General features: G+C 37.6%; 1 protein-coding gene across 1 annotated transcript in view; it reads right to left on the bottom strand.

Annotated features, from left to right (window-relative positions):
* The window catches only part of MICU2 (mitochondrial calcium uptake 2), a 164,430-nt gene that overhangs the window by 50,294 nt on the left and 100,635 nt on the right, over positions 1-13,501 (bottom strand). The window contains exons 5-6 of the mRNA XM_059144511.1: positions 4,607-4,654; positions 3,547-3,629 (exon numbers count right to left, since the gene is read on the bottom strand). Of these exons, the coding sequence (XP_059000494.1) occupies positions 3,547-3,629; positions 4,607-4,654 (131 nt within the window). The remainder of the gene's footprint in view (positions 1-3,546; positions 3,630-4,606; positions 4,655-13,501) is intronic.

The following is a 13,501-nucleotide window of genomic DNA, read 5'->3' as shown; positions in this document are numbered from 1 at the left end:
CTGCCAGAATCCATTAGAAACTGCAATGTCAAAAAAACCACGATGGGATATCCTGCACCTGTTCCTATTTTGGTAGTCAGCTTGATTCTCTGAGTTTATGAGCCTTGGTTAAACACAGAAGGGGGGTGGGTGCATGCACGCATGAATGAGAGAAAAAAGGGAGGAGGAATACTTTAGAGATTTCGTTATTAAGGCGAACTGCCAAAGAAAAAAGTTGCTTCTAATTAGGCTAAGATTGTAAAGAGTAGGAAAAATCACAAAGATCTTGAAGGATCCTACATTTAGACTGCTTCGTACCTGTCTTTACATTTTTTCCTGCACTTTAAACAAACTGGAAACTGCAGATGATAAATTATAGGCATACACAGGCAAGAAAAACAGGTGATTTCAATCAGTGGCTCCACTTCAAAGAAAAGGCCTTGGTTCTGGGACGCCTGGGTGGCTCAGATGGTTAAGCATCTGCCTTTGGCTCAGGTCATAATCTTGGGGTCCTGGGACTGAACCCTGCATTGGGCTCTCTGCTCATCGGGGAGTGGCTTCTCCTTCTTGCTCTCCTCTTCTTCTGCGCATGTGTGCATGCACTCTTTCTCTCAAATAAATAAATAAATAAAATCTTCAAAAAAAGAGGCCTTGGTTCTAAAATGGATGTGCATTTAAGTTAATTAACTAAAATGTCTGTTATTAGGTATCTTTATTTATTTATTTATTTATTTATTTATTTATTTATTTATTAAGATTTTATTTTTATTTATTTGACAGAGAGAAATCACAAGTAGATGGAGAGGCAGGCAGAGAGAGAGGGAAGCAGGCTCCCCGCTGAGCAGAGAGCCCGATGTGGGACTCGATCCCAGGACCCTGGGATCATGACCCGAGCCGAAGGCAGCGGCTTAACCCACTGAGCCACCCAGGCGCCCCTAGGTATCTTTATTTTTAAAAATTATTCCCCCTTTAACAGATTCTTTAACTGAACTACTGATAGTGGCCACACCGGGCAAGACAGGTTCTACTACACTTTAAGCTAAAACACTGAGAACTGCATCTGCTACTTTATTGTCCACTCACATAGATGTTCATGTCATTTACCTTAGTTTCCCCCAAATGCTTAGATTTATACATTCTTTATACCCTCTTCCAGTTAATTTCTATAATGTTAAATAAGCCTACTTTTTATTGGATCTCACTGTTTTATAAATTTATTCTCTGGTTAGAACCTTTTGCTGTGTTCTTTGTAGTTTTGGAGACAGTTTCTTGTATATAAAACCACATATCTCAGTAATTGAATTTGCAAAGCCTGTAGAATGACTCCTTATCAAAGGTGTTTACTGAGGCATAGCTTGTACACAATAAAATGCACTTGTTTAAATACACAGTTTGAGTTGTAACAAATATATACACCCATGTCTCTACCATCTTAATCAAGGTCTGTAATATTTCTAGCACTTCAAGAGATTCCCTTATGGAAGCTGCAGTCCATCTGTAGTCAATTCCTTACCCCCTCTCAGCCCCAGGGAACCAATGATCTGCTTTCTGTTAGCAAAGATATATATTCCTTTTCTAGAATTTCATATCAAAGGAATCACACTGTAAGTACAGTTCTTCTTTCACTTCATTTATCCATGTTGTTGTACCTACTGATAATTTGTTCCCTTTTTTTGCTGAGTAGTACTCTACTGTATGGATACAATTTCTTTAGTCACTTGATGAACACTTAGGTTGTTTCCAGTTTGGGGCTACTATGAATAAAATTGTTAAGAATAGTTATATACAGGGTGCCTGGGTGGCTCAGTGGGTTAAGCCACTGCCTTCGGCTCAGGTCATGATCCCAGAGTCCTGGGATCGAGTCCCACATCGGGCTCTCTGCTCAGCAGGGAGCCTGCTTCCTCCTCTTTCTCTCTGCCAGCCTCTCTGCCTACATGTAATCTCTCTCTGTCAAATAAATAAATAAAATCTTAAAAGAAAAGATGTTAAAAAAAAAAAAAAATTATAAAAAAAAAAAAAAAAAAAAGAATAGTTATATACAGGTCTTTGGGTGAACATGTGTTTTCTTTTCTTTGACTAAATACATAGGACTGGAATTGCCACGTCATATGCTGAGTATACATCAAGAAGATGCCAATTTTGTTTTCCAAAATGTGTATGCCATTTCATACTCCCACAAGCACTCTAAGAGAGTTCCATTTGCTTCATGTCTCAAACACTTAAAAAAAAAAAAAAGTCATAAAGTAGTCATTTATATAGGTACTCAGTAATTATCAATGGTAGTTCTAAGAAATTAGTATGTACCAAACGCTGTGTTATATATTTATCTACATGTTCTATTTTTTTCTCCACAAAACTCTCCAATACATTAAAAACACTTAACTCTGGAAAATACCTAATGGTTTATATGCAGAGGATTTTTAAAAAATATTTTACTTAGTTATTTGACAGACATAGAACACAAGCAAGGGGAGTGCGAAAGGGAGAAGCAGGATTCCTGCTAAGCAGGGAGCCCGATGCAGGGCTTGATCCCAATGACCTGAGCTGAAGACAGACACTTAATGACTAAGCCACCCAGGAGCCCCCTAGAGGTATTTTTTAAAAAAATATTACCATCAACATTCCTGGAATGGAGTGAAATTTAATAGTTGTATGCCTTACACTTGTCTTGGAAACATATTTTCATTTAAACATATTTTCAGCTTTTCAAATAATAGCCTTAGCAAATTCCTGGAAAATCTGCACCTATTTATACCTATTCATAGCTTTTTCATTTTTTCCCCCATTCTTTTCTTTTTCTTTTAAAGATTTTATTTATGTATTTGACAGAGAGAGACACAGTAAGAGAGGGAAAACAAACAGGGGGAATGGGAAAGGGAGAAGCAGGCGTCTCGCTGAGCAAGGATGTGGGGCTTGATCCTAGGACCCTGGAATCATGACCTCAGCTAAAGGCAGACGCCTAACGACTGAGCCACCCAGGCCCCCCACCCCCCAATTCTTTATGAAGGCTTAAGTTTTAATTTTTCTTATTCCTTTTTTGGGTGTAGGGTGTTTAAGAATTTCTGAACATATCTATGAGACCCTATTATCTGCTGATATCATAAAATAAAACCCTAAAAAATGTAGATGCATAAGCCATTTCTCCCATAGGAATCTTTTTTTTTTTTTTTTAAAGATTTTATTTGTTTATTTGACAGAGAGAGATCACAAGTAGGCAGAAAGGCAGGCAGAGAGAGAGAGAGAGAGAGAGAGAGAGGAGGAAGCAGGCTCCCTGCTGAGCAGAGAGCCAGATGCGGGACTCGATCCCAGGACCCTGAGATCATGACCTGAGCCGAAGGCAGCGGCTTAACCCACTGAGCCACCCAGGCGCCCCTCCCATAGGAATCTTATGCTCTGTTCCTTAACAGTTTCCTCAGTTGTATTATGGAAAATTAAACACTTTTGAATGTATAAATGATTTCTTGACATTTCATATGTAAGCAATGGATATAATTTTAATTTTTATGGAAATGTAAGATCACACAAGCATCCAACTGTTTTATGACAAACTGAGTAGAATGTACTTACCTTAAAAAATTCCTTTTTCTCAACCATCTCATTACCATCTGCATCCAGCATTTTAAAAGCAACATGAAACCCAGTATGGGGTTCTGCAATTAAGTGAAAAGTAAATAGTTATTTCAATGTTGGTGAAATGTAAATTGCTTACTGATTTACAGGTCTTCAAATTTGAAAAAAACTTCCAGAAATTATTATACAAGTGCCTAAACAGACAAAAAAATGATTTCTTATTATAACAATTTTCAAAGGCTGATGTATTTTCATGGCTGTGCTATTCTACTATTAAGTGCTCTACTTTTCAAAGCAAAACCAATTTGAGAACTTACTTCTTTAACTCTATCAGGGGCTTTCCTATATTCTTTTAATAACTTGGCTACTTTCATACTGATTATTACTCTTTATTTCCCTTTCTCAGAGTAGGGATTTAAAAAAAATTTTATTTTGAAATAATTTTAGATATGTTTAGATGTGTTGTTAAGATAGTATAGTGAGTTCTCATATATCCTTCAGCCAGCTTCTTCTAATGTTAACATCTTCTATAACTATAGTATCATTGTCAAAACTAAGAAATGGACACTGGTAATAGTATTTTAAACTGAACTATAGACTTTATTTGGATTTCAAGTTTTTCCACTAATGCTAATTTTTCTACTTTACGATCAAATACAAGAAACCATGCTGCATTTAGTTGTTAGGTCTCCTTACTCTGCTCCAAGCTGTGAAAGTTTCTCATTCTTTCCTTGATTTTCATGACCAATCTGAAGAGTATTGATCAGGAATTTTGAAGAATGTATGATAAGGGTTTTTTTTTTTTTTAAACATGTGAAGGCTAATAAGTCTGATTCTCTTCTGTTCAAAAGTCTTTTAAGGAGACCGAGTTATGGGGAGCCACAGTCCAAAGGAAGCTGAAGGGCTAAACTAATTCACCAGTATCATTTTGTTGATATAGAAACTAAGGTAGCAATTATGCTTTAATGATAAAGACATAAATACCATACTTCCAAAACTTTGTTTGGTAAGAAGAGAGAATCCACGTGATCACTGAGAAAAACTGTGGGGTACTTACTAGTGAGAATTGTAAGCAAGAAAAGATACTCAGTATACGAAATTAGTCCTGAAAGAGATAAAATAAAAACATCAGAAGGTAAGTTTTGTTTAAAAAAAAAATTTTTTTTTTTACTTTATCTCTCTTTGGTTCAGTGGAAAACTTCTATACTAGAGAGTTAAGTATAGTACTAGCACTTAAAAAAGATACTATGTTTTTTCATCAGGTTACCATTACTAGTAAAAAAGGGGAATGGCTGTTGGCTAGCAAATAACAGGTATCCGCTACAGGTTTTTATTTGCATGGCACTTCACACAATTTCTCCCCAAATTCCACTATTAATAACACCTCAAGTAAAGCAAATTTAAAAATTCAGTAGAGTAACAGAGATCTCAATATACAAAAGGTCAAACTATATTATTTAAAATGAGATTAAATCTTTGCAGCAGTAACTTGATTTTCCTTCGGAAAACCATTCCTTCCCCATTCTCAAACATGTAGTTTTGGTAGGACAATCATCCTTACCTTTGATGGTAGGTGCTAACAGGCCTAAGCCAATCATTGTACTCTAACTGAACTGGTGGAGAGATGGGCAAAAGGCTGACCCAAGCTAATGAGCAGGTTCCATTAGTCTGGCTGCAGTGACTAGTTCAGGGAAGGCCTTGACCTAAGCTGGGTCACTCTGAGTGGAATTTCTGATGAGAATGCTGAATCATTGACTTTATTTATTTACTTTTTTTGTCCTCCCCCATCCCCACTGGACTTTGATGATTTGAGAATGTTTCACTTAGGAATGTGAGGCAATGGAGAGAGTGCCTGGAACTGTCAGCCAGCCAGTGTTTAGGGCCTGAAAATTCAGCCAATCTTTAATTGGCAGGCCTGAAAGATGGATACTGGTGATGTCTGAGTCCTGAATTAAGTTGAACTTGAAGCTAGCTCTGTGTCTGGCCACTAGCTAGCTCTACATCTGCCCCTTTCTTGCTCAAATTGATAGTGCCTGGTTTTAGGTACTTGCAATGAAAAGAACAGAATATAAATATATAATATATAATATAAACATAGAAACAGTATCTTATAAATCATGGCTTCCTGATAAGCTAAAAATAATTCCCCCCCGGATCAAAAGTTTGATATAAGAGCAAAACACACAATTAAAAAATCTTCATCATGGAAAACTTTAATGATAAACAAAAGTAGAGAGAATATAGTAACTATATTATATAGATCAACTTCAGTAATTAATTCATGACAGATCTTGTTTTATCTATATCTCTTTTCACTCCCTTCCCCCCACTTCCCACTGGATTATTTTTTTTAAAGATTTTACTTATTTGAGAGAGAGAGAGAGATACGGTGCACATGCACAATGGAGCAGACGGGCAGAGGGAGGAGAAGCAGACTCCCTGCTGAGCATGAGCCCAACTCAGGGCTCTATTTCAGGACCTCGTGATCATGACCTGAGCTGAAGTTTGAGATCTGACAGATTGAGTCATCTAGGCTCCACTCCCCCACCCCCATCGGATTATTTTGAAACAAATCTCAATATATTATTTCATAGTAGAAAATTCAAGCTGTATCTCTAAAAAGACTTTTCCCTCCCTAAAATATATTTGGCACACCTAAAAAATTATCAATAATTCCTCAATATCATCAAACTCACATCACTTTTACAAATGTTTCAGAAAAAAATTTTTTCGAGTGTGCTCAAATCAGGATTCAAAAAAGTACCTTGTATTGCACTTGGTCAGAGGATCTCAAGTCACCTTTTTTAAAATTGTGGCAAAATACACATAACAAAAACTTCACCATTTTAGCCATTTTTAAATGTGCAGAGTAATGGCATTAAGTATTCAGTGTTTTGCAACCATTATCAGAACTTTTTAATCATCACAAATTGAAACCTCACAACCAAGAAACACTAACTCCATTCTTTACTGCCTCCAACCACTGTAACCTGTTTTCTGTCACTATGAGACTGCCTACTCTAGGGACCTCATATAAATGGAATCATACAGTATTTGTGCTTTTGTGTCTGGCTTATTTCACTTAGCATAGTGTCTTCAAGGTTCATCCACATTGTAGCATGTGTCAAAATTCCATTCCTTTGTAAGGTTGAAAAATATTCTACTATATGTATATACTACAATTTGTTTATCCATCCATCTGCTGATGGACAATCTGGGTTGTTTCTACCCAGCTACTGGCTACTGTGTTTTTTTTTTTTTTTTTAAAGATTTTATTTATTTATTTGACAGAGATCACAAGTAGGCAGAGAGGCAGGCAGAGAGAGAGAGAGAGGGAAGCAGGCTCCCTGCTGAGCAGAGAGCCTGATGCGGGGCTCTATCCCAGGACCCTGAGATCATGACCTGAGCCGAAGGCAGAGGCTTTAACCCACTGAGCCACCCAGGAGTCCCTTGGCTATTGTGATTAATGCTGCTACAGACATTGGTATACAAGTACCTGTTTGAGTCTCTGCTTTTAATTCTTTTGGGTATTTACCCAAGGTGGAATTGCTCAATCATATGGTCATTCTATGCTTAATCTGAGGAACCTCCATACTTTTTTCAAAAGTGGTGGCACCATTTTACATTCCCACCACCAGTGCACAGAGGTTATAATTTTTCTTCAAATCCTTGCCAACACTTGTTTTTTTCTCCATAATAATGGTATTAAGAGGTATCTCACTATGGTTTCGATCTGCATTTCCCTAATGGTTAATGATGGCAAGCATCTTTTCACATGGAAATTAGTCAACTATCTTCTTTGGAGAAATGTCTATTTGAGTCTTTGCCCATTTTTAAATTGTTTTGTTTTTCCTTACTGAGTTATAGAAGTTCTTTATATATACTGGATTTTAAGCCCCTATATATGATTTGCAAATATTTTCTCCTTTCCTATGGGTTGTCTTTTTACTCTCTTCATAGTGTACTTTGATTCACAAGTTTTAAATTTTTCTTTTGTTTTTAACTTTTTTTTTGTTCTTTTTTTTAACTTTTTTTTTTTTTTAAAGGTTCTATGTCCAGTGTACAGCCCCAATGTGGGGCCTGAATTCACAACCCTGAGATCAAGACCTGAGCTGTGATCAAGTCAGATGCTTAACCAACTGAGCCACCCAGATACCCTCCTCCACATCTTCCAACTTAATTTTTAAAGATGCCTGGTCATTTGACCTATAGAGTTGCTTAAAGTCTAGAATATTTTGCTAACTGCATCTTCTTGGTGTCATTTTACATGCTGCTCTAACTTTCATGTTTTCTATAAACTGTTACTTAGATCCAGAGGTATGTTGAGATTCAGGTTTGACTTTTGGCATGAATTTTTTTTTTTTTAAAGATTTTATTTATTTATTTGATGGAGAGAGAGCACAAGCAGGGGGAGCAGCAGGCAGAGGGAGAGGGAGAAGCATACTCCCCAATGAGCAAGGAGCCCCACACAGCGCTTGATCCCAGGACTACAGATTATGACCTGAGCTGAAGGCAGATGCTTAACTGACTGAGGCACCTGGGCACCCTTTTGGCAGGAATTCTTAATAGATGGTGCTGTATACTTTCATCAGGAGGCCAGAATAAAAATGCCTATAAAAAATGCTAAATACTACTGAAAGACAATGATAGTAAAAGTTACAGATTTTAGAAATATGTGAAATCATTTCTAGAGTTTAGATGATCAGAGATGTCCTAGAGGAAGTAATTCTAAAAATGGTCTTCAAAAATATAGATGAAAATTTTAATTAAGAGGTGTGGGATAACAGATGAAGCTGAATATGAAACCTAAATAAAAAATATGAAAATTAGGGGCGCCTGGGTGGCTCAGTGGGTTGAGCTGCTGCCTTCGGCTCAGGTCATGATCTCAGGGTCCTGGGATCGAGTCCCGCATCGGGCTCTCTGCTCGGCAGGGAGCCTGCTTCCCTCTCTCTCTGCCTGCCTCTCCATCTACTTGTGATTTCTCTCTGTCAGATAAATAAATAAAATCTTTAAAAAAAAATACGAAAATTAAAAAATGAAATAACCTCTATGTGGAAGAAGCAACGGGAAATAAGGCCAATATGATACCCTAGACATGAGGAAAAAAGCCTGCAGAGGGTGATGGCAGAGGATTTGCCTTACTGGCTCCCAATCAAGTAACACATAGACTCAGGGCCCACGTTCACAGTAAGGCAGGTAAGGACTTTATATCTAGGTAACTCAACATTTTAGTTACAAGTAACTTCAGGTACATATTTTAAATGACTTACAATTTTGTGCATTACCAACTTTTTGGTTGTTTTTACTGTGGAGCAGGTGTACTTCTTTTTAATAAAAAAGCCCACAGTACGTCTTCAGGTATTTTTCCCTAAAAAATATTCAGTGTTTATAAGGAGGGAGAAGAAATTAAATGTGTTTTGTCATTACCTTGTTACCTGAGAGAAGTACTCTAATGTAAGTTGAAGGATCAAAGTATTTCATTCCTTGGCAGACTCAAAAAAGCAAAGGATAGGTTTTTTTTCCCCCTTTCTAATTTTCAAAGGAATACAGCACCATGAAAAAATGGCCAAACTGCTAGATTGACATGGGCTTGGTGCCAAGAGGAGGCCTCACTCTTCTCTACACACAGATACATGTCCTCTACAAGGGGACTTTGTGAAAAAGAAAATTCCAGTGTCATTCTTTGAAATGCTGACTTTAAAAGCTTGAATAAACAGAGTTGAGACAATGTAAAAATAGCACCTACACTCTCCAGATAGATTATAAACAACATAGTTCTACAACAGCATTCTAGGCACCTGCTCTCCGAAAATGCTTTTAAAGAAAACTGACACTTCAGAATATAGGAGAAACAGTTTAATGCATATATTTCTTATATTTAATTGTAAAGTAAATGCTGTTAAATGGCGATGTTTTAAAAGTGCATGTTAAATAGGTGAAGTATTTTAAATAATTACATTTAAAAATGTGTTAATGAATCTGTAAGGAAAGGCCATTAGAAGAGAGGACTAAATTCCTTTAGTATGCTTCTCTACAAATATTTTAAATTTGGAACCATTCTAAAATATGGCCTGCTACTGAATGCAATTTTGAGAACTCTGTTTCCCAAAGAGAAATTAACAAATCCATCATAAGAATATACTTATATATCTTACAATGTATCTTTTAATTTATATTCAGTACATCCTTAAGGACTATATTATACTGAGAATTCTGTTCAAAAAATGCACAATAGTTATAACCTACATTTTTCTTTGTAATAATGTATGGTAGATGAGTTATTTTCTTATTTCAAGGATATACTATTATTTGCTAGTTAGCATATGGTATAAATTTTGATAGTTGTTTTACATGGTAAAATGGAATATTTTACACTGCTCCCAATGTAGCTAAATTTTATATTTTTTTCAAGTGACTTCATTAATATCAACAAAGAAGTATATGTAAAAAAGTGAATCTGTTGAATCTCTCCTATATAATGTTCATATCAATGTCTTTTCTTTAAGCTGGAAATGTACATTTCAACTTATGTATTTCAGTTTCATAGAAAAACAGAAATAACTGTTGTTAAGATACTCTCCAAGATTTTTTTCTTGATCTGTTTCCTGTAAATTCTCTAGAGGTAGGGAGAAGAGAGGATGAATTCGATAAATACCTAATTGGCAAAAACAGGAAGACTTTGTTATCTGACTGCATCTGAAGGACTAAGTGGTAAAGAAAGAAAGGGTTCAAAGACATTTCCTGGGTTTTATTGAGGTGGGTGAAAAGCAGTACTACCAAATGAAACCAAGAAAAGAAGGTGCTGATTTAGGGAGAAGACAGTGAGTTCAGTTTGGGATATGATGAACTCAAGGAAACAGAGACCCACAAGCCGGCATCTGGCAGCTGGTTTGGATACAGAAGCCTGAAACTCAGAAGAGCATCCTGGGCTGGAGAAACTGAAGGCTATCTGAAAGTCAGCAGCAGTATTACATGGGCACTAAACAAGAGGAGGAGAACAGTAAGCAAACGACAGATCCTAGGGAGTATCAATGCTTAATGCGCAGGAGGAAGAGAAACCAACGACAGAAAGAGACGTTCCAAGAGAACTGGGATGTTGTTTCAAAGAATCCAAGAGAACTTGTGGCACATGAATTTGCCTAGTAATAATAAAAAGATCTTTCAGTGACACTTGATCTCAAGGCCCGGCGGAAAAGCATTATGTATGTTATTCCCACCATAACCGTCAAAATAGAGACTGTTACCTTTATTTTACAGGATAAAGTAGGTGTTAAAGAAACTTACAAATTCCAGGGCATACAGGAATTGTGAAGCTCCACACATTCGGCCTGTGACACTTCCCATCCTTAGGGACGGGTGCTCTTTCCCAGCTATAGCACAGCACAATAGATGTGTCCGAGGGATGGAGAATGTGAAGGGTTAGGACTGAGACCCCAGCCAGAGTAGAAGGCAAGCAATCACAGGAGAGCCCCACGTTAAGGGAAACCAGCATTTGGAAGAGTGGTGAGCTAGCAGTTCTTACTCTGCCCTTTCATGGCATTTAATTCTTCCTACGTATGCAGCCCTGCTGTTCCTCATTTCCCTGACAGCTGCTTCGTTTTCCTGTCATTGTTAAGTCACACTTTGAGTCCTGATTTCCCCACCAGCCTTTTATTGATGAAGGCTGTTCTTCCATATGCTCCTGTATGGTAGGAAGACAGGTTTAAAATTCTCCTCCTGCAGGTGCCCAGCGTGAATCATTTATTCCTTCTGACTGACTTTGAAATGAATGGTATCTATATTATTATCCTTGCAGTTACTTATTCCTCCTGGTTCCTCTTAAAGCCTCTTTCTCCCTTTCTCTCTAATCATCTCCTTTCCTTTCTTTTTCATACTAATAACCTAATGCACTTTGCCTAGAGGAAAAAATACCAAACTTTCTGCTGTGGCTTCCGCTTTCTATTTTTCTAATAGTGCATCACTAAGGGCCCTCCCCCCAGTCATCTAGAAATACTGACTTTAAATGCTTTTAGAAATCTTGGAAATGTACAATGCCCCTATTCATTCTGAGAATATAAATAGCTCTCCAGCTATGTAAGGAACAGGAAAAGAGTACTATCCAATAGGAAAATGTGTGAGTAGGCTGGTGAATTTATCTCCTTGACAGTTAAAAAGGTATATATATATAGAAAAAGAGACAGAAACAGACATATAGAATATATATGCCTGTAACTGAAAGTTAAAATAAGGAAGTTACTGATAATCCTCCTCAGCATCCTCTGAAAACAAACATTTATTTTATCTCCCTTATGGCAGAGAAGCAGTGATGCTGGTCAAGACATACAGAGTCACAGTGCTGCTCCTAGAAATCAGGACCACGATTTCCAGAAGGGGCCACACTCTAACAGAGTCCTGACGGAATTCCTCTCACAAAGATGCCTCTCTGATTCTTCATCTGCTGACAGCAAAACTGCTTCATGAACCTTGCTGCTGCAAGCAGAGGCTGAATGAAGAGAACAGTGCCCTCAATTTTAAGAAGAGAACAAAACCCATTTTTAAAAAAATTTTATTTGTCAGAGAGAGAGAGAGGGAGAGCGAGCGAGCGAGCACAAGCATGCAAAGTGGCAGGCAGAGGCAGAGAGAGAGGCTGGAGCAAGGAGCGCGATGCGGGACTTGATCCCAGGAAACTTGGGATCACAACCTAGGCTGAAGGCAGTGGCTTAACCAACTGAGCCACCCAGGTGCACCAGAACAAAACCCTTTAAAATCCCTCCTTGACCCAAAAGAAGGGAATAAAGAAAATCTTCCATTATAACCTAAAAGCTCTACCACCATTTGCTATCTTCTCTATACCAAAGAAATGAACATTTGCTTACTGCTCTTTGAAATCTCAACTCCCACATTATACTTTAGGCCTCAAAATTATCGCCCTTCATTTGCAGGATGACCTCCCACTTCCTCTAGTTTGTTATGTCTTCCTTCCAATTCCATTATCTCCTGTGAGATAAATAGTTTCTCACTGCTTGCTAGGACTGATGAGTCAGCCCCTTTATTCAAACTCTCCCCATCAGAATGACCTTTTGATTTCCCCAGCTAAGGTGGTTCTGGTTAATTTCACCAAAGGAGACAGAGAAGAAACCAGTAGGATGGTAAGAAAACAAAACCAAGGAACTATGGGGTCCTAGAAACCAAAAGAAGAGACTGGTTTGAGGTGAGACCAGGTAATAGTGTTAGTACTGCTGGGGTCATGGGTGCCAAGAATACAGAATATCTTCACTGAATCTGACAACAAGGTTAGTGATGGTCTTGACAAGAGTGGTGTTGTTGGAGAATGGGTGCCAGACTGAAATGGGCTGCGGGATGACTGGGAGGTGAGGAAGTGAGCACAACACAAAATAAAGAGCTTGACTATGAAAAGGGAGTATGGAGAGAGCTGGATGTAGGGCCACAACAGGAATGTCTTTCCTTAAATATGGGAGATGTTGAAGTTATTATAAAGAGAGGAATGATACAGTGCCCTGAAAGAGAATATGGCAAGGGGAGGGAGTAATACTGGAGTGGAGAAGTCTTGGGAAGGCAACAAAAGAAGCCTGGAGCCTATACAGGGAGGCAGGACTATTTCTGCCACAGGAAACAATACTTCTGTAACAACGTGAAGGTGGGGAAGATGGACATAGTTGCAGGATGTGGAGGAAGTAGATTTGGAGGCATGTTCTTTTTGCTTTATGTAAAGGAAAAAAAAATGCCTTTAAAATTCATTAAATTCTTCTCTACAAAGAATATACTTCATTATGAATTTTACTAATTTTAACAATTATTTTCATGATTGTGAACAGAGAATATATGATATTAGAGAAACACTCATGTAATCTATGGTGGGGTAGTATGATTTAAAAAACTGTCCTGTGCTCAAGATTGCCAAGATCAGGTTTATTTACTTCAATTAACTTAATGCATTTTATAGGTCATGTAC

This window comes from Mustela lutreola, chromosome 13, assembly GCF_030435805.1.
Source record: "Mustela lutreola isolate mMusLut2 chromosome 13, mMusLut2.pri, whole genome shotgun sequence".
Classification (NCBI taxonomy): domain Eukaryota; kingdom Metazoa; phylum Chordata; class Mammalia; order Carnivora; family Mustelidae; genus Mustela; species Mustela lutreola.
Note: the sequence above shows the minus strand (reverse complement) of the source record. Positions and strands in the feature narration are given on the sequence as shown.